Here is a 20,490-nt window from a genome sequence, read left to right on the forward strand (position 1 = left end):
GCCAATACTTCTGCCAGGTCATTTATAGGCACCTTTGCCAAATTACAAACTCTTCAGGAAAACTTTGGGTCCATGAATGCTTTTTGGTCTTTAGTACAAAAGGGTCTCACAAAATGAGGTCAAGAGAAAACATTGGTATTGCAAATCAAAGTTTATAGGTGCCATTTCAATCACTTCAAACCCTTCACTTTGCTTTGTAAAACTCATGCAGTAATTCAGCCCTATCTGTCAGTGGCTGCTTTTAGTTGAAGCCACTCATTCACCAGTGGAGATTTCTATCCCATTCACTTATCCCTAGAGAGTCCTCTGTCTCCCCATTAATTTGTCACTAAGGATTCCTATCTCTCCTCCAAACACCCCTGCACCAGGCTGGAGATAAGCCAGCAGCAGGGGATCTGCAGGAAGAGCAGGCCAGTCCCTACTCTCCCAGGGAAGCCTGACACTTATCCCAGTGTCCTACCATGGGACAAGATGACAATATCTAACAGTGTGGGGCTGCTTTACCTCCTCTGAACAAACCCTCCACAGGGGCTGCCAACATAAAAGCCAGCCATCACTCCGCGCAGTCCTGGATGCCCTCACGGTGCGGGTGTGAGCTGTGCCCAGGGGCAGTCAGGGCTGTCACAGCCCCCTCCCAGCTCTTGGTGGAGATGCCACCAGGAGCAGGATCCAGGGGACAACGGGCCAAGCTTGCCTGGCCAGCAGCTCGTGGGCAGAACCAGCAGCCACCAGGGTGGAGTTACCCTCAGAGGGCAGCCCAGCAGCACAGGCAGCTCCTCCTCTGGCCACGGTGCACTCTGGAGCTTGGCTAACCCCTGGCAGCTACAGCAGGAACACAAAGCACAAGGAACAGCTCCCCAAAATGCCAAGTCAGCAGTTTTCTTATCAGAGGGGACTGAACTACACTGGGACAGTTTCCCACTAAACATCAACTACTAGGCCTTTATTTATAGCTTATAAAAGTAATTGCATTTCAAATCTGTCCAAGGGAAAGAGGGCCTGCTTTGTTTTTTTTTAATCTATGAATTTTGTTACCAGAAAAACTGCTATATTAAGCATGAATACTGATTTTTAAAAAGCAAAGCCAATAAAAATGATCCAGAGGACAACATTCCTTAATAGAGACCATAAACTACAAGGACAGGAGAATAGCAATATGCAAAAAAGTGATAGGAAATGAATACTTTTTACTGCCAGTTGGTCTTACAAACAGAATAAATCACATCAGTAGACCTAAAATAAATACATATATACTTTCAAACTCAATATTGATCATATATGCTTGGGAAGAGTTTCAGGTGGCATTAAATTTAATCCTGAGACACTGCTAACCACACTGGGCATTTTGCCTTTAAGAGAAGTGGGTAAGGAGTTACCCCATGAACCCAAGAGCTTTGTATGTCCAGGTCAGGGATTCTTGTTCAGGGAGGAATCTAAGGGAGGAGAAATGAGAAGCTGTTTGCTGTTGTATTGGGCTTGGGTTTGTTTTAAACATTGGAGACCAGTTTTCAAAAGGTGCAGGGTTTGGATGCAGCCATTCAGACATAGTTGGGCAGTGGTTTAGTCTAGGTCCATTTCCAGTTTTAATAAACCAGTGGCTGTAAAAAAGGATGAGGAACTTTAAAGTGTGCAGGGCTAGGATATAATATTTTATAGTTCTTTCTGCAAGGCAGAAAGTTGATATCTCACTAATGCATACTAGAGGTTGTTGGAGAGTTTCCTAAAATAAAGGACCTAGTTATTTTTTTGTTTTTATTCATTCTGCTCTATAGACTGTGGTTTTGTTTTTCCAGTTTTCCATTGCTCTTTGCCAGAGAGTACATAATACATGTAAAATACTCTCTGTCCTCATTTATATCAATGGTCTATTGGTATCAATGAAACCACTTCAGCACTGGGACCCTAAAACTGGGGTGCCCCAGCTGTAAGACTATTGAAAAAAAAGCTAAGAAATAACTGCTTATAAATTAAATGCTTCACCAGGAGGAGAGAGTCTTGTCCTAATGAGTTACACTGGATTGGAATTGGATAAAAATGTCACTGACTATTGCAGGTCTGTATCAGCTTAAGGATCACACCACATGGCCACAAGTCAGAGAATCACAGAATCAGAATGGTTTGGGTTGGAAGGGACCTTAAAGACCATCTAGTTCCAAACCCCTGGCCAAGGGCATGGACACCTTCTGCTAGACCCGATTGCTCAGGACCCCATCCAGCTTTGCCTTGAACACCTCCAAGGATGGCACATCCACAGCTTCTCAGGACAGCCTGGTCCAGTGCCTCACCACACTCACAGTGATGTTTCAAATAATTTCTCCTGGTGTTTTTCCCCTTTGGGACCACTGCCATTTCCCAGCATATCCCACTTACATGACTAGACAGGAGGGAATGAGCAAGAGACATCTGGAGAGGGGACAGAATCCACCTCAGCACTCTGATGATCAGCAGGAAACTGGCTCACCAGGTGAATGATGTCAAATACTGACAAGATCAGGACTGGCTTATCATCCAACTCACATTTCTGCCAGCTTTTGAGAGAACAACTAAAGAATACATGTTGAAGCTGTGACTTTGACATGGGAGTACTAAAGTAATAAAAAGGGTAAAATTCAGGATAATGAATTACATCAGTGGAACAGGAACAATTTGGGGTTTTGTTAAGCCCAGGATCTTAGTCAGCAATGACACACTTGGCTAATATTATTTTAACCCTTTGACTCCTTGATACAGAGTTCAGCCTGCTCTTGGAGGGGCCCTGCTCTCAAAGAACAACAGGGTACAAACCTGTGTTATCTGCAGGCTGAAAGTAGCCATTGAAAAGCTGTCAGCTTCATTCCTGAGGAAGCAGCTTCTGGAAAGGTGGAATGGGCCATGTCCAAAAAGGGGAAAAAGAAGGAACTGAGTTCTCTTAGGCGGGATAACAATGGCTGCAAAATTCCACTGAAAGCAAGGCAGAACCCTCACGCTATAAGTTTAAGTTACATTTCAAGGCTTGGGAGGCAATGCTGACACACTCACCAGTGCAGAAGATGTCAGCTGGATGGGAACCACCAGCCCAGCTCCCAGAGCGACCCCCAGACATGCTGGAAGATTCTCACTGCCATGCCTTCCTCCCAGCTCCAGCAGGCAGAGGAAAGGGAAAGGATCAGAACTCAGATCTGCAGAGCCCCTCACTGCAGACAAGCAGGATGGCTCAGGCTCAGGCAGTGTGAGGACACCTGTGAGCCAGCATGGACAGGAGGAATGGGGATGTGGGGATGAGAAGCTTTACAGCCCTGCAGTGTTGCAGGTAGCTGTGTGCCCTGCTTGTGTCTCCTCTGCAGCTGCAGGTTCAGATACAGCTGATTTCCAGGCTAATGCCTCACTGCTCTCATTTTTTAATTTTCATGGCTCCTAAAGTACATTTAGTTTGGCTTGTCTCAATGGTTTTTTCCTTAAATAATGCATCAACTCTTCTCCTATGGATATAAAATATTTTCTTCTATATTCTAATGTACTGTATCCATACTGAACCCTTTGTTTCCAAGTTTGTTTCACTGACCCACCTGGCACTCTGGTGTAGGTTACTGCAGCTTTGTTCCTCTTCCATCTGACACCCTTGCTCTTTCACTTGTGTTTGAGTTCAGAAAGCAATGAAACAGAAGGTGGAAGGAAAATGTTATTTTGCCCTTGCAATGCAGGGTGCTGCTGACACAGCTCAGGTGTGACACTGGCAGCAAAGGACATTCCCTCCTGTGCTGTGGTGGGTGGAGGTGCGCCCTCCACTCTGCTCCTCAGACACCCTCTGGAACAGCTTTGGAAGGAGATTACAAACTTCATTAACTGAGGCAAGTCATTAAATAGGAGTAAGAATATCATCAGCATCTGGGAAGTGCTGCTGTGCTGTCCACCTGCATAGGTACCCAGCCCCTGCCTCCCTCTCTGTGCCTCCTCCACCTTAGCCAGGAGTCAGAGCATCACAGCAGAGAGAAGCACTGGCTGCAAACTGCACCAGCCCCATTTCTGAGCATGGCCAAGAAGGGGGGTTGTGCAAACAGGGGCTGGCCATGGCTCTGGGTTTGCATTCAGCAGGACCCCACAGGAAGGGCATGTCAGCCAGCTGTCAGGGTACAGTCTGGCCGTCCTCTCTTGTGAATTGTGTACTGAACCAGATGCAGTTTTATAACTCTGCTTAAGGCAATCTGGGCCAGGATGTTTCTGGAAAATTATTTCTCATTATTGTGAAGAGAAAAAAACCCCTTCCCTTTCATTTTTTTCATGAAGGGAATGGTGCTGAAAAGGTGGAGAAGAGCAAGATGTGATTGTCTTGCCCACTGTCCCACACCAGTTTCTATGCTTTTTGTAACTAACCATCATACAATCCTCCACCCCAGAAATGAAGCCATTCTTACAACTAAAAGAAATATCTAGCTTTCCTTTTTTTTGTGCACTACTTCATCTGTGCTCATAAATACTATTTCAAAAAATCCAGGGGCATTAAACCACTTTTACAATTAATTTCAAAACAACAGCCAAAGAAACAGAATTAATAAAAGCACTAGGAAAATGAACTGCTGTGCCTTGACCCAACATGACAGACTAAGTCCCAACAAGTAGTTTGTAACAGCAGCCACCCCAGATACAGCCAATCCACTGGTGATCTCCCATTTGGTGTCTCATGCTTCAAGTTTTCAAGCTCTGTGTGATCCTGCTCACACTGCAAAGGAAAGCATTTAACTCTCTGAGTGGAGTTTTTCCTCCACATATTAAATCCTTGCACCTTTTTTCGCTTCAGTGATTTGGGATTGATGCTTTCAGACAGACAAGCCACCCTGACACAGAGGGGAGCATGCCTGCAATGCAAAGGGATGTGGGAGCACAGCTCAAAGCCAGGGCAGCTGCATCCACTTTTGCCCCCCAAAGATGTGTCAATGACAAGGGTCCAAGAGCTGCAGCCATGCCAGCAGACTCCCTGCAGAATGCAGACACCCTGGGCCCCACTGGGGGCACAGCTATGGCATGAGGGGCACAAACTGGCAATGGTCAGCAAACATTGCGCATGCTGGGAGCTGTTTGCATTTCACTGTTGCATTTAGTTGCTGGGCTGACTGGAAAGAAGATGGTATTAAGATGTGATTTCAGGCTGGTGATTTACAGGCAGCCAAAGGAATGGTGTGCTCTTGCTGCAGACTGGGGGAGTTACTTCAGAACAGGGCAAGTCCAGCTGGATGTCAGAGGGCATGCATCTGCAGGCATCCCAAGGCCCAAGTAAGGAAAGCACAAGAAGCAGCACATGCGTTAGCTGTGTGACAACCAGCAGCAGTGACAGCATTGCCACCATATCATCCCTCTGAGCACACGGCGCTGCCTGGCCCCAGGGCCAGCCCCAGCTGGGGAAGGACAGGCAGCACTGGCCGCAGCCACCATGTCACAGCGGCTCTGGGGAGCAGCACCTGCAGGGCCCACAGCCTGCACTCTGCATCCAGCCCTAGCCCAGAACTCGGGGTGCTCCGGAGGTGGTGGAGGACACTCAAGCTTTCAGAGGGCACATCCGAGCACACTTTGTGCTCACAGCGCCCAACACAGCTCTGCCTGCAGCGCAGTGACCCCAGGGAGCCACAGTCACAACCAGGAGCTCCAGCAGGGCACTGACTGGCAGCTTTCTCCGGGTTTCTGCTGCGGGGTGGAGGCAGTGGGTGCCTCAGGGACTGATCTGTGTGGCCTCACAGCAGGAGTCTCCCTTGCAGCTCCCTTGCTGGACATCACCGGCCGTACACAGAGGGAGAGGGCGGTGGCGAGCAGGGAGCGAGGAGGGAGCCATGCCAGCCAAGGGGTGTTTTTCAGGCAGCTTCCAGCCAGTAAATGCTTGACCTGGAGTATGCACACTGTGCCCTGCAAAATTTGCCCCAGCTCTCGATGCGAGGCGCCTCCACAGACCCGAGAGTAATCTCAAAGCCCTCTCTTGTCATCCCCGGTAACCAAGGCTGCCGACACCCACCCGGGCAGCACTCGGCATTGTTTCCCAGTGCTCAGGGCCAGCAGCCAGCAGTGAGTCAGGGGGCCCGGGGTTAGTGGGTTAACAGCTCTGTAGCGTCGTGGTCAGCTCGGGCGGGGACCCGGGCTGCGGCCAGGGCTCGGGTGTAGCTCTGTGCTGATGCAGCTGTGACCCTTCCACCCTGTCCAGCCAACCCTCTCGGGGCGCTGCACGCTCCTCCCATGAGCTGTGCGTGTGCGGCCCCCTACCAAGCAAGAATCAGACCAAAGAATGCAAAGCTTGAGCTTCTGCAGTTGAGGCAAGGAAATGTCCTTTAAAAAACTGCAGAAAAGCGTTTATAGGAGCCTGGCAACATCAGCAAAGCACGTGAGAGGCTGCAAGGCTGAGACTGCGTGCTGGCATCCCCCAGCTCTTATGCACAGAATCACGCAGCTTTCTCAAAGGACACTTCGCACTCTGTTTGGCCTTGGCAACCATCAAGTTAATAGCAACGCTGCTTCCAAAAAAATAAAACTCTAACCAAACACTGACTTTTGTCAGGGAAGAAAAACCCCAACATACTGCATAATTTGGAGCATGCACTGTTTAGTACTAATGCAAAATTTATTGCTCTGGCAAAACCTAACCATTAGCAGCTGCTGCCTCCTCCTCGCACTCCTCTGCATCTCCAAGGGCCTCGTGTCAGCTGTGCCAGTGGCGGGGTCGGAGCAGCGAGCGAGTCCCCCCAGGGCTGGAGCCGCGGCCAGGGCTCCTCCCCGGGCCGGTCCCAGCGGGGCGGCTGCCGCTCATCGCTGACAGATTGCTTGGGCTGGCCGCTCTGCCAGGGACACCAGCGACACGAAAGCCTCTCGGGAGGAAAGTGCAACCAGCTGGGGATGAGGTAGGAGTGGAGGGGGAGAGCGTGAGCAGGAAAACCGCAAGACTCTTGTGCCTGCTAAAAATGATTCCCACCTAGTAATTTTAGCAGCTGTTGTGTTCTTCTGCCTACCTTCCCGGATGAATTTTAAGTAGGAGGTGAGTGAAAATGAGAACGGTGACAAAATTTCCCCCCCCACTCCCCCAAAACCTCTGTATCTGCACATTTTTAAATTCCCCTTGATCCCATCTTAAAGACACAGTCAGCTATTTTCCCTAGTTAAGTAGTTTTCTTGTCCTGGCTGGTCAAAAAGGAATGAAAATTCACACCAGTGTTTCTCAAGGGTGATTAAAAATAGTGACCTGTCAGGGAAGGATGAAGTGACACAATACTTGCACAATACCTCAGACCTGCAGGGCCAGGATGTGGTTGTGAAAAGAAATGTGGCTTTCTAATAAATAAGAAATGAAGGGTGCTATGAAGCCATGGCTCCCTCCCACCAGGTGAAGGAGGGTTTCTCTCCAGCATGTGCCAGCATGGGTCCCAGCAGTGCCCTGCCTCTGCATGGAGCAGCCCCCCAGGGAGGTCACTGTGCCTGTCCCCTCACCCTGCTGCTGCTCACTCCCAGGTGCAGTGCCCGTGCTTTGTGAGGATGGGGGAGGACACCTGGAGAGGCCCTCCCAGAGCCCTGTGGTTAAGCAGGTGCTCTGCTGAAACACACACACACACACCAAAGCACTCACAGCAAGGGCTGCCGGAAGGGAACTGACATTTACACACAACCTGAGTTTTAGTCCCCAAAAACATATATCTGCATAGTGAATGCAGGCTAACACCAAGCAAAGTGCATGGAGTGCTACCAATCCAGATGATGAGCTGCTCCCTCAGGGGGGAGCGGTAGCCTGGAGCAGCAGTTCTAGAGCCTGAAATTCAGTCACCTGCTCATTTATACTGCTCTTTCCCAGGACCTTTGGGGCCTGACCACTTTGCTGAATTCCTGAGAGATGATGAGGTGTGCCTCTGACTAAGTTATCCTCCACTCTTCTCAAACTCTATGAATCCCAACAATGATTGAGTTTTAGGGGTTTGTTCACTTAACCAGCTAATAAATAAACACTTTGAGTCAGCATTATCCTCTGATATGATTGCACAGAACTCAAGCCAAAACCACCAGCAGTTTTATTTCCAGCTATGCTGCATCTTCACCACCAACAGAGCAAGCAGCAGGTACTGACAGCCCTCTGCAGCAAGGTCCCTCAAACCTTCCTCACACAGACATGGCATCTGCAGACAAACAAGCTTGTCTGCATTCAGATCCACTGTAACAGAACCAGTTCCCTCTCCTACCTCACAGTTACCTGCCTTCCTCTTCCACCATTTAGAGCTCACAGTGAAGGTCCTCCTGCACCCCACAGCTCTTAAATCACACCCTCACCAGTTCCTGACACCCTTGGCCTCAGCTCTGACAAAAGTAAAAAAGGCACCTCTCTGCTCCTGTTCACCTCCCAAAACAGGGAACACCTGCCTCTGCAGGAGCAGCTCTACTGTGCTACAGCTCCCCCAAGCCTTCCTCTCCACCGTGCCAGGCACCATGAGTGACCTGTGCTGGAGCTCCTTCTCTTGGAGTATTTGGGGAGAAGTAAAAACCACTGCTGATACCCATGTGCCTCTGTCTGCCCTCACCCAGCTGGCTACTGCTGGGAAACCAGTTTTGGTACAACAAGCAAAGTGTGCTCAGTCCCCTCCCATGAGGATGGAAATGAAGAACTGGGCTCTTTTCTCCCCCATGGGTCTGGCAGCTCACCCACAGCACGGTGCAGGCTGGGGGTGGTCACAGTCCCCCATGACAGCTGTAGGGACCACATGGAGGCAGGAGAGCAAGGAAAAGGCATAGCCAGAGCTGTACTGGAAAAATCAGAGCTGGTACTGGAAGAGTAATGTCAAGACTCAGGACAATTGTTGCCAAGATTCAGTTTTCAGTTCAATAGTGCAACAAATTGATGTTTTGGGCTGTGAAGATCCAGGGCAAAAATCCACCCGTGACCAGCTGGTCCATACAGTGTTTTTAACAGTCAAACCCAAATAAGAAATCTGCAGATCAAGATTTGAAACTTTTTCACTTGAAGGTCAACTGCTTTTTAGCCTGGTTACTTCTAAATTGGGTAGAATGTGCTTGTTCAGCTACAGTTTCTCAGCTATCAGCAGGAAGGACATGCAGATTGGCCTTGAAATGTCATGTAAAATGATTTTTACCCTCAGTAATTCACTTCTTTGAGGTTCTGATTGTTGATATATTACTACCAGCAGAGTATACAGCATTACAAAAGAGAACAACACTTTGTACCTCAAATGTCTTGACTTCAAAGCATTTACACTTTATAAACAAAGAGATATAGCCTCAGTCTAGCACCAAAGAAAGCACTTTATGTAAGCAGAAAGTCTGGAACAAATAATTAAAACACGAGACTAAACAAAAACATTTGTGAGTTTGTTGAAACAACTTTGAAATATAAACTAATTTTTTCTGTGTATATTTACTTGCACTTTACCTAAGGGTGTGCTTTCTTACTTGTGTTGCATCTGGAAGCACATCAGTGGTAGCCACGTGAAGCTCTCTGCAGGCTGTTTTCCTGGAGTGCCCCAGTCTCATTCCACAGGGGGGCTGGATGTGCCAACCTCTCGGACAGCGTACAGATGTTTATTCTAAACATCCAGGTGAAAAATGGCAGTAGCACACCTGCCATCCCCCTGCTTTTCTCAGAGTCACTTCTCCATAGTGAGTACCTCTGTCCTCTGTGACCTATTAGAGTTATACAGGATTTCTAAACACTAGTTCCCCAAAAAACTGTACTGGAAGATGCACTCAGCATCAACATCTTCCATCACACTTCAGTAAGTTCACAGCGATGTACAGCCGCGGCTGGGAAAGGCACTGCTTTACTTTTTGTCTCATCCCGAGGAGCTGAAGCAGCCGCTCAGGGACAGTGGGGTGCAAGACACACAAGGGCAGCGTTGGGGCTTCGGGAGGGCGGGAGGGCCGCTCAGCGCACCCGGGCGGCGCAGGGAGCCCGCGGGCACCCACCCGCCCTGGCCCCGCGGGCACATGGCCCCTCACGGCGGGACGGGCCGGGCCGGGCCTGCCGCGGGCGCGGGGCGCCACCTGGCGGGCAGCGGGGCCCGCACACCGAGCGCTGCCCCCGGGCCGGGCAGGCACAGAGATGGAGCGGGACCCCGAGCGGTGTGACCCGGCAGGACAGGGACACACAGAGAGGGAGCGGGACACCGAGCGCTGTGACCCGGCAAGACAGGGACACACAGGGATGGAGCAGAACACCGAGTGCTGTGACCAGGTAGGACAGATATTTTAGCCCAGTAGTGAGAGGCAAAGCAATGCACCATCACCCTCTCTCTTGCTGGCTGCACCTGAATGACATCATGGTTTCTCAATACCAGCAGATCAGACCTGTTGTCATCTTATCACAGGGGTTCCATACTGTTATCTCTGTATCACAAAAGTTCCATACCTTCTTGGTGTTCCTTGTGGGCAGCTCCTCAGAGCACTCTTTCCTCTTCACAGAGCAGCCACTGACTCCAGCTCCCCTCTCACCCAGTCACCCCACTCTTTTATAGCATCTTCTTCTCATTGGTTACAGCTGTGGCCTGTTAAAGTCAGGCCTGCTCCTGATCTTTGCTAATTGGCCCAGCTGCAACCCCTTAGGGGTGAGATTACTTTCTACACTACCTTTATTTTCTTATATTCGATCCCCCTACACATACCCATCACAAAGTCAGCAGCATTGAACAGCCCAGGTAAGCCCAAGAGGTTTCAGCTTCTCATATTCCTGCTTTCAAGAAAGAAGCAGACTTTTTTTTTTTTTTGTGGCAGAAGTGTATTTAATAATTTTCATATACAAATTAAGAGAATGCACAAAAAAATTGTTTTGTATCCAAGTGAAATAAGCCAAACCAACACAATTTAATATTTAAAAAATACTACATTGATTAAGCAGCTACAGTGGAAAGAATGAAAAGCTTTTTCAATTCCATTTTTTGCAAAATTACATTCTAAATATTACCTTGCATACACAAGTGGAACCCCGAGTGCAAAAATCATCCAGTACAAAATAGTTTTAAACCCACATATTATCATCCTGCAATGAAAATAAATTCACATTGGAAGAAAGCCATCACAGTTTTTCTCTAATGAGATTATTGCACAAAACAATCATGTGCTTTTTCCCACATTGATACTTTACAGCCTTAGTGATTCCAAAGGCAATGGTGTGAAATTCCAGCATTTGTTGCTGCCACATAGAACAAACATCCTGCTTTATACAAATGAAATGTCTTGAGCTGATCCGCTGAATTCTTTCCTTCTTGTGCATAAACCCCAACAATAACCATTTTGCTGCACTGATTAGGCCTTGTGATTCTGTGGTGACCAATTTTGACTGATGATGATACATAAGAATCATAATGCAAGTAATACCAAAGTTGGGCTGACTTCACAGGATCAACATGACAGAAAGGCAATCAAGCCTATTTCTCACTCAAGAAGCTCACCATATTGATTATATTCTCAAAGTACAAAAATAGGCCATATATTGAGAACTGAGCTGTATTCCTCACAGAACCGGATCCCAGAGCAGAAGCACACTTGAAGTTCACAGTTCCCTAATAATAAAAGTCCTGAGATCTTTGGCTGGATTGAGTTGAGGTCCTATTGCCAGGTAGAGCTTCAGTAGTAGCCTAACTCAACCTAAAGCAATTTACTTAACCCAAAAGTCAAATTGCTCCACTGAAGCAGGTAAGGTAGAGTTTATTTTTAAAAAGTAGTCTGAGGCTGTAAGAAACCCTAAACCAGAATTAAATTTTAAGAAACCCACAGTCGCACATTAAACCCCTTGGATAGAATTTAACTGAGACACAAAGAAAATACCAGTGCTGTTGCAGACAGCCTTGAGAGCACTGGTCAGTAGTATTGCTTCAAAATGATGAGACAATCAACAGAATAAGAATTTATTAGCACCAAAAGAAACACCACATTTCTCAATTTATACCTAACCCCCAACTGCAGAACCCCAGCTATCAACTCCACCACCCATTGTAACAGCTGAAACATCCAAATACTAAGGACAGTATCAACACTGCAGTCAGGTACACCCTGGGTGACTTCAGCACTTGCAAAACACAAGGGGACTCTACCAAACCAGTGTGACTACCATGGTGGTGCACTTACAACATGCTTCAGTTACTATTTTATGGTTTTAATCAATATTATTCAAGTATAAAAGTTGGACCAAGTTAAATAAAAAACACAGTTCTATAGGTGCTACTTGTGAGATAAGAAATGTTTGGGTGTTTTTATGACTCATTTTTCACAGCATCCAAGTTGTCATGAAGAGCAGGGCAAAAGGTTAGGACAGCTGGCCACAGTCAGTAATGACAATCTTTTTGGAGGGTTTTCCACTCTTGGAACCAAAGCTCTCAATTTTTTTCACTACGTCCATTCCTTCCTTTACATGCCCAAAAACAACGTGCTTTCCATCTAGCCTGTAAAACAAATACACAAAGGCAGTTTTACTTAAAACATAAAGACAGTGTTAGCAGATCTTCATAGCTCTCACCTGCTGACCAGGTCTATGACAAAAGCTCAACTGCCCTAAAAGTGACATTCTGAAGCTTTCTAACAGGACTTTAGCTCTGGACCTTAGAAACATTCTGAGGGATAGCAGCCTTGTTGCTGTCACAGCTCTTCCTCCCCCAAGTAACAAAAACAATTTATTTTTCATTGGAATGAAGTAATCTGGAAGTAACAACAAAACAAAGAACCAACCAATCAAACAAACAAAAAAATATCAACCCACAAGCAACAAAAAAAAAAAACCCTAAGAAAACCCCAAACCCTTCAGATTCAGGCATCAACTAATGAGGTTAATCTGCAGGGCTGGGAACCTACCAGTCAGTTTTTGCAGTGCAAATGAAGAACTGGGATCCATTTGTGTTGGGTCCTGCATTGGCCATTGAAAGAACGCCTGGAACAGCAGCAGCAGCTCGTTAGACTGGTGTAACAAGTATGCAGTGCAAAAGACACTTTTCCTCTGCACGTTTAGACTAAATGTGATAGTCTCCCAGTATCTCCATATAATTTCTAATGCCAGCTTCCTGCCTTGGATTATTCCCTCCTGCCCAGCCTCCCCCCCCCCCCCCCCCCCCCCAGTTCCAGAGCAACAGTGTTAGTAAAGTAATTAGCTGTACACGCCCTGAACGCAATTAACACCAGCTAACCTCTCCTGTGGTTCAACAGCTGCAGCCTCCTGGGACAAGGAAGTAACAATGCAAATAAGAGAGACTATAGAATGCAATCAGATATTCTTCTGTATGGCCTGTCCTTTGCTTTTTCTGGTGTTAATTTGAGTTTAAAAGGCCATACCTGCGTTACCTACTAAATAAGAAATTCCAGATTGCTTTGTTTTACTTCTGCAGTAATTTTCAAGTAGAAATTGAAGTCTATGACTTATGAAAGCAGTAATTTCACCTCTGAACAATTTTAAATCCCCTTATTGGCTGGCATATATTTGTAGAGCAGTCCACACAAATAAGCATATGCCAGGGACAACACATTGTTAAATTTCTTTGATACTTCTGTAATTACCAAGTGACCCACAAATCTAAAAATCCTTATTTTTTTACAACCACATCTTCATAAACAATGCTTTATTATTGGTTATAGTCTTCAGAAGGTAAAAAGAAAATGTTTATTTACCAGGTCCTACATGCTTAAGTATGAAATTTTCATCTGGAAATCTACTGCCATAAATGGATTTTCCACCAGTTCCATTATGATTTGTAAAGTCACCACCCTGAAACACAAAAGGGTATTAACTCTACTAACACACATGGACTATTTCATATCAAAAGTGATGCTATTGCAAATACACACACTTGCTCTAATTTAAAAGTGACAAAATTAACACATTTTCTTCAGGTTAAGGATGAGCATGGCCACTCAGTTTAGAACCAGATGAAGGTATAATCACGCTAAAAGTAGATTTCTCCTCCAGATATGGCTGATATTCTCTATCTCTATAACTCCTACAACCATCTCTCTGTGTTACCAGCCTTTCGTCCAGAAGTGATGCAACAAACAGCAGTAGTTTTAAGAAACACCTCAAAGGCCTCAAAACCAAATCGCCAAGTTCATTACCCCAGGCAAGACCTCCCAACTCCTTTTTCCCCCTCCTTTCTTCCAACAGGTATAAGCACTGGTCAGGATCTCCATTATTACCCTTTGCTATTTCTAGGTTTTGCTGTTTGTTACACCAGAGCTGTTAAGGTTATGTTAGCTGACTCCATGCTGCTGGCCAGAAGAGATGTGCCACCTGTCCCAGGTTAAGCACAAAAAAACCGGTTCAAACAAAAAACGCAGCCACGGTGACTCGCGAAGGTGGCTCCCAACCACTGCTCCCAGGCACATGCCATCTCTGCAGGAGTGACACCACCTGAGCCAGAGAGAACTCATACCCAACAGGGACTGCATGTGACCCTCAGCTTCCCCTTGTCACCCTGAGTAACCTCCTACAGGTGGTGTCACACTGCTCCCACACAGCCCCAGAGCTATGAGCCACATGCCGTGTGGGGCCCTGGAATTGCAGAGTCCCGGATATGATGGCCCTCAATTAGGCCATACCAACTGCCTGAATCACACCAACAATCCATCTCAGCAAGTGCAGAAGTCACTACTGTTTTCTCTCACTTGACAATTGCTGAAACCCATGACAGTATTTCCACTTCAGCAATGACCTCTGAGTAATTCCTAAACATCAATTCATTATCTCACCGTACCATAATCAACCATCTAGCATCCTCATTTCCAGTCCATCTGGGGGGCCAAAGCAGGGCAGGCAAACAGAACAGACTTACAGGGAACTTCACAAATTCAAAGTAGGGTTTGTATTTTTTTTTTTCATTTTTCTGTATTTCTGATCCCAGAAAGACTTCTAAACTCTATCCCTCTCTCAGTATCACAGAACCTTAGTTTGCATATGAAAGGCAAGGTAAATAGGTCCTTTACAGCACACCTGTCCCTTTTTTTCATCTTAAAAACAGGTCATACAACTCGGGCCTCTTGTTCCAACAGATGTGGTTTTTGCTTAAAAAAACAGTTGAGGATGGGAGACTATCACATTCATCAGTTAATAAATAAAGCATGCTTACTTATAACATTCAAATTCTCTTAAAATTTTCTCAGATTTTTTACAAAGCCATTCAACAATGCAACATTGTTGAAATGTGCCCTTTTTTAAGGTAAAAGAGGACCACCAGAAATTCCGTGCACTACAGCAGCTCCATCCTGCTCATCTGCCAAGCACAGTACAAAAAGAAGCTTTCAAAAAGCCTGGTTGTTATTTTAGTTGCTGCTGCTTAAGAAAAGAGATGCATGGGCTGTTGTCCAGAATTTCAAAAGATCTGTTCTTTAAACCAAAACAAAATCCATCTCAGATGCATCACCCCAAAAATCAACCCCAAGCAACCCTTTTGGTTTCCTTGTCCCCTCCCTATTACAGAGACATTAAAAAATACTAAAACACTAAAAGTACTAAATTGTCTATTGTGAACAGATTATTCTGCTGGGAATAAGGAATGGACACGTTGTTTGTCAGCTCACAGAGAACAGTAAGGTGATTGTCATTCTACCCACAAGTGCTTCTCCCATGCAATGCCATGTTGTCAGCTCTGCCCCACACTAAGGTACACTGCTCTACTACAGCAGAAAGCCTTCAGACAGGCTTCTTCTGACCATCTACACATAACTTACATTTATCTGTACAAAAGATGAGCTAAGCAACAGCCATTGCAAAATTATCAGAAATGCAAGTCATACTGTCGGTTCTTTGTTGTTTGTTAGCAAAGGTTAGAGCAGAGCCATTTCAAATGTTACTACTAGTCTTTTTCTAGAAATATCTAAACAATATAAAATTAAATTTAATAAAAAAATGTTTAAAACCCCAAACATTACCTGGCACATAAATGAAGGAATCACTCTGTGAAAAGTGGATCCTTTATACCCAAATCCCTTCTCACCAGTACAAAGAGCTCTGAAGTTTTCTGTGGAAACAAAGCATAAAGTATTATATTCAGCATCATATGTGGCAATACAAACACAACTGGATTAACCATGGTCCAAGATTATACACTTCAAAAACTTGATTGCATCTTTAAAGTGTTATCAATCTATCAGTTACTTCCATACTTTAAAAAACCCTGGGATAAAGCCAAGAAAAAAACCACCTTATTTAGCCTCAGGACAGGGTACCAACATAAATCTTTTCCATCTCATCTCCCTTTTATTTTGCTGTGACTCCAATTCCCCAACTCCCCCCACCTTTGCCTGTAGTCACAGGTTTCATTTTCTGACGTTTATGCCTTTGCTTTTTATAGCAGTTGTGAGGATTATGTCTTTTTTTAAGGATATTTAAGTACTACTAGGTACTAAAAAGTAAAAGTTTTTTTCAGAACCACTAAATAATCAGATGAGGAAGGAAACAAATGTTAAAGCACAAGAACTTTCTAAAATTAATTCACTAATCAGCTAGTGACCAGAAAAATAAAACCCCATATACTCTTTGGAAACTCTAAGAAAGACTACCCCTTTGATTTGCCCTTCCCCATTTGCTCTGGGGTTTGATTTTCATGTCAGCTACTGTGGTTTAAACACACTTACTCAGCATCATTAACCCAGTATATGAACTGTACTGTCTTGGTGCAAATTGCAAAATGAAACTACCTGGAAAAATAACAAATTCCATCTCCTCACTAACACTTCCTGTCATATTTCTCCATATAACAACTGGGGATGGAACATGGAAAAATAGTTGTAAAGGGTAAAAGGACCTTCTCATTCCTGAAAATCACAATCTATAACTTAAGTATTTAAGTATGAAAATCTGAAGATGCTGCCTCACCTGCTGTCTTTGGGACCACGTCAGCTTTCAGCTGTTAAAGAAAAATAAACAGACAAATTCATAAGTCAGTCTTTTCAAATGTACATAAAAAACATTTACATGGGAGACTGCTACAACTGAACTCTCCTCCCAAAGTGTTGAGTTATCTGAAATCACAAGCCATCCAAAATTCCATGAATACCTCAAAACTTTCCAAGCATTTGGCCAGCAATGAAAAATATCCCCTCAATGAAACCTTTAGTCAGCTATTGAAGAGCCACTTGAGCTGGGTCTAATAATTTCACTGATCAATACATAATTGAGCAGTACCTAAGAAGAATCTTTACAATAGACCCCAAGGATCAGAGTTTGGATACAAGTAGAGAGATCAAAGTGCTCCCCCATCCCCTGCACAGAAGCAGCTGTTGAAAATGACAGTAAAAGGCAAAGGAAACAGAGCAGCAGAAACTGTACATCAAAAACAACTTATGATGTTACACATACTTTTGCAACCAACGAAAACTTCTGATTTTGATTACTGTACATGTTTTTACTAATCTTAAAAAGGGACATAAAACTGGCCATACCAGCCAGACCAGTTTTACCTAACCGGACATCCTGACTGTGACCAGCAGCAGACACCTAGAAACAGCATGGCTGCGGTAAGAATTTAATATTCCTTCCCTAGGCCACTCTTCTCAGATGGCTATAATTTGCAGCAGAAGACCACCACAGCTCAGCTAAAGATTCGAGGTGATGCTGTAGTACATTCAGACTTTCTCTAAACTGGGCACACTGAAAAACTTTAGCATAGAAATTAAATGCTACCACAAGAAATACAGGAACATTAATGCTATTTTTTTAATAATATCACCCAGATTTTTGATTAATGAATAAGGAACTTGAAGAGTCATATTTTTACCTATGACTCCCTGAAATGCTACCTCCTGAGAGCACAACAGCTGCAACAGTCCAATTTATTAATATGCTAACACTATCGATAAATAAAAATATACTGGGCTCTCATCTCAAAGGAACCTCTTTTAGAGAGAACTCTGATGAATTATATTAAAAAAAAATTCTACAAATACAGACCCAAGGTGGGTGCTGGAGGCAGAAGGCCACACTGACTTCCCTCAGCAGGCAGCATTCCTAAGAGCTTCGTTCGCTCTGGAGCACAGCCCTCGCTCTTTCCCATGCACACCGCATATATCTGAGGCACATCCCGGCCCGAGGGTCGTATGTACATAAGGCTGTACACGGCGCCCACGGCGTTTTTTTTCCTTTAAGAACAGATATTACAGAAGTTTTCCTCTTCAGGCCTTCTTTACATGGCCAAACGTTTCGGAGCCGGGATTTTTCAGGACGGAGCCAGCTGGTACCCGGCTCTTGAGCTTGCTGTCCGCAGCGCGGTGCCCTTCGCTGCACGTGGAGCCGGAGGCTCGAGGAGGAGGCAGCTTCAGGGAACTGACACCCTCAGGATGGCAGGAACCACACAGCGAGCACCCAGCAAAACACAGGATGAACCCGGGGGCGCGGCTGAAGGGCTTCCCGGGCCGGCTGCCCCAGGAGCAGCGGCCCCCGGCGGGAAGGCCAGGGACCCCAGTGCCGCTGGGACACTGCCCGCCCCTCTCAAGCCAGCGGTACACGAGAGCAGCGAGTTCAGTCTTGTTCAGTATTTCTGCTTACACACAATGCAACTTCCTTCGAGGCTCCCAGCCACACCAGGGCCGTGCCCTCCGCCCCGGCCGTCCCGTGGGATGGCCTTAGGGACCGCCACAGGCACAGGCGGGCCGCGGCTCAGCGAGAGCCCCGGTCCGAGCCCAGCCCGCCCCTCCTGGAGGAACCGTACCACCGCCCTCTCACCCCGGGACAGGAGCCCCAGCGCAGCCAGGCAGCGGCTCCGGCAGGCGGGCGAGCCCCGCCATCCCCGGGCCGCTCTCCCGTCCGCACCGGGGTTGTGTGTGCTCCCGTCGCGGGCCCTGGAGCCGGCGCAGCCCGCCCGCCCTGACCTTGCCCGCTGCCCAGCCGCCATGCCCGGGGCCAGGCCGCCCTCGGCTCCGCCGCAACGTCCCCTGGGCCCCGCACCGGGCCGGCTTCCCACAGCCCCCGCGCCCCTACCTCCAGCACGACGCGTCCCAGCGGCTGGTTGTCGGCGCCCACGTCCAAGTACACCACCGGGTTCGGCGAGCCGGCGCCGGCCCCGCTGCAGCCGCGGGTACCGGCCGCCCATATGCAGGCGAGCCCCGGCGGCGGCAGCAGGTCCCCGGGCGGGCGAAGCAAGCGGCGGGCGGCGCTCAGCGCCAGCATCCCGCGGGCGGACAGAGCGCAGAGCGGACGCTGAGAGTCACAGATACGCGGACAGACACAAGGACACGCCGCCGCTGCCCCGCGGCCTTTAAGGGCTCCGCCGCGGCGCCGCAGCGCCCGCTGGTGGCGGCGGCAGCAGCAGCGCAGGGCGAGATGGCGGCTGGGGCGGCGCGGGCTGAGATGCCCTGGGGCAGCCCAGCGGGCTGAACGCGGGGCCCGGGCAGTGCCCAGCGGGCTGGAAACACAAGATGAAGCTGGAGGTGCGGTAGAAGGGCTCCACGGGCCGGCCGGGGAGGAGCGGGCTGAAGGCGGGGAGCCGGTGGCCAGCGCCGGGGACCCCTCGTGCTCGCCCCGACTGCCCTCAGTGCTGCCCCCTCCCCGCCCACCATTGCCCCGCGTTTGTTTGAGGATGTTTGTGGGGATCTCGTTTGTCCGTTTGCGTGTGGGGTTTTTTTAGGGTTTTTTGCACATTTCCTCACAGCTCCCTTACCCCAACAGAGACGGGGAAATTTCTAAAATTTCATCATTCCACACAATGACTCCGGAGAGCACCTTGGCGGGGAAGGCGGCGCAGCTGTCACAGCTGCGGGATAATTGGGATCGGCGGGGACACGGGAGTCACGGGCAGCACCCCAGAGTTTCGGCACTGACGCGTCTCGAAACGCGGGTGTCCCTGAGTCACCCCCAGCGCAACCCCGGCCGTGCCCTCAACATCGCTCCGGAGCCCGCCTGCGCTCGGGCCGCAAACCTGCCCCAGGGAATACAGTAATAGCAGTCCCGGTGAAATATAGTTCGTGTTTTATATGAAAATAACAACACATATAATTTTACCTTTTCTTAGTTTAGCTACTTAGATGAAAGTACTCAGTACATATTGGTATTACTTTTTAGATATTACTTTGAATTCTCCAGTTTCCATCCTGATTTCAGGTATAAGTACTTCCAAAAGTTCTTCAAATTCTTAATGCCATAAGATGTCTAAAAAAAAAAAAAAAAGAAACTCAAACATTATTCTAATAGTTTTCAAATTTCTTTGTAGGGGGATAGAAAATAAGAAAATAGTGTGGACAGTAATCTCACCCCTAAGGAGTTGCAGCTGAGCCAATTAGCAAAGATCAGGAGCAGGCCTGACTTTTAACAGGCCACAGCTGTAACCAGTGAGAAGAAGATGCTATAAAAGAGTGGGGTGGCTGGGTGAGAGGGGAGCTGGAGTCAGTGGCTGCTTTGTGAAGAGGAAAGAGTCAGTGCTCTGAGGAGATGCCCACAGGAAAACCCCAAGAAGGTATAGAACTTTTGCAATAAGGAGACAACAGTATGGAACCCCTGCAATAAGATGACAACATTTCTTGTATTATAAATTAGAGTTATTTTAATGAAGCTTACAGTAATGCAGCAATGTAACACAG

The 20,490-nt window shown here is 47.1% G+C and overlaps 1 protein-coding gene across 1 annotated transcript; it reads right to left on the bottom strand.

Annotated features, from left to right (window-relative positions):
- Window positions 1–11,835: 11,835 nt before the first annotated feature.
- On the bottom strand, window positions 11,836–19,203 carry PPIF (peptidylprolyl isomerase F). Its single transcript, XM_074544740.1, has 6 exons — window positions 18,896–19,203; window positions 16,796–16,826; window positions 15,850–15,938; window positions 13,597–13,693; window positions 12,790–12,865; window positions 11,836–12,383 (listed from the first exon to the last, which is right to left on the bottom strand). The coding sequence occupies exons 1-6, from the start codon at window positions 19,082–19,084 to the stop codon at window positions 12,248–12,250; spliced, it is 618 nt and encodes a 205-aa protein (XP_074400841.1). The 5' UTR covers window positions 19,085–19,203; the 3' UTR covers window positions 11,836–12,247.
- Window positions 19,204–20,490: the final 1,287 nt, after the last annotated feature.

This window comes from Zonotrichia albicollis, chromosome 7 (genome assembly GCF_047830755.1).
Source record: "Zonotrichia albicollis isolate bZonAlb1 chromosome 7, bZonAlb1.hap1, whole genome shotgun sequence".
Taxonomy (NCBI): Eukaryota; Metazoa; Chordata; class Aves; order Passeriformes; family Passerellidae; genus Zonotrichia; species Zonotrichia albicollis.

Excerpts from the sequence above, each read along its gene's own strand:
- PPIF (XM_074544740.1), bottom strand. The coding sequence starts at position 19,084 with ATGCTGGCGCTGAGCGCCGCCCGCCGCTTGCTTCGCCCGCCCGGGGAC. Across the intron at positions 16,827-18,895 it reads TGGGACGCGTCGTGCTGGAG|CTGAAAGCTGACGTGGTCCC; the intron begins GTAGGGGCGCGG and ends TTTCTTTAACAG. Across the intron at positions 15,939-16,795 it reads CGTGGTCCCAAAGACAGCAG|AAAACTTCAGAGCTCTTTGT; the intron begins GTGAGGCAGCAT and ends TTGTTTCCACAG.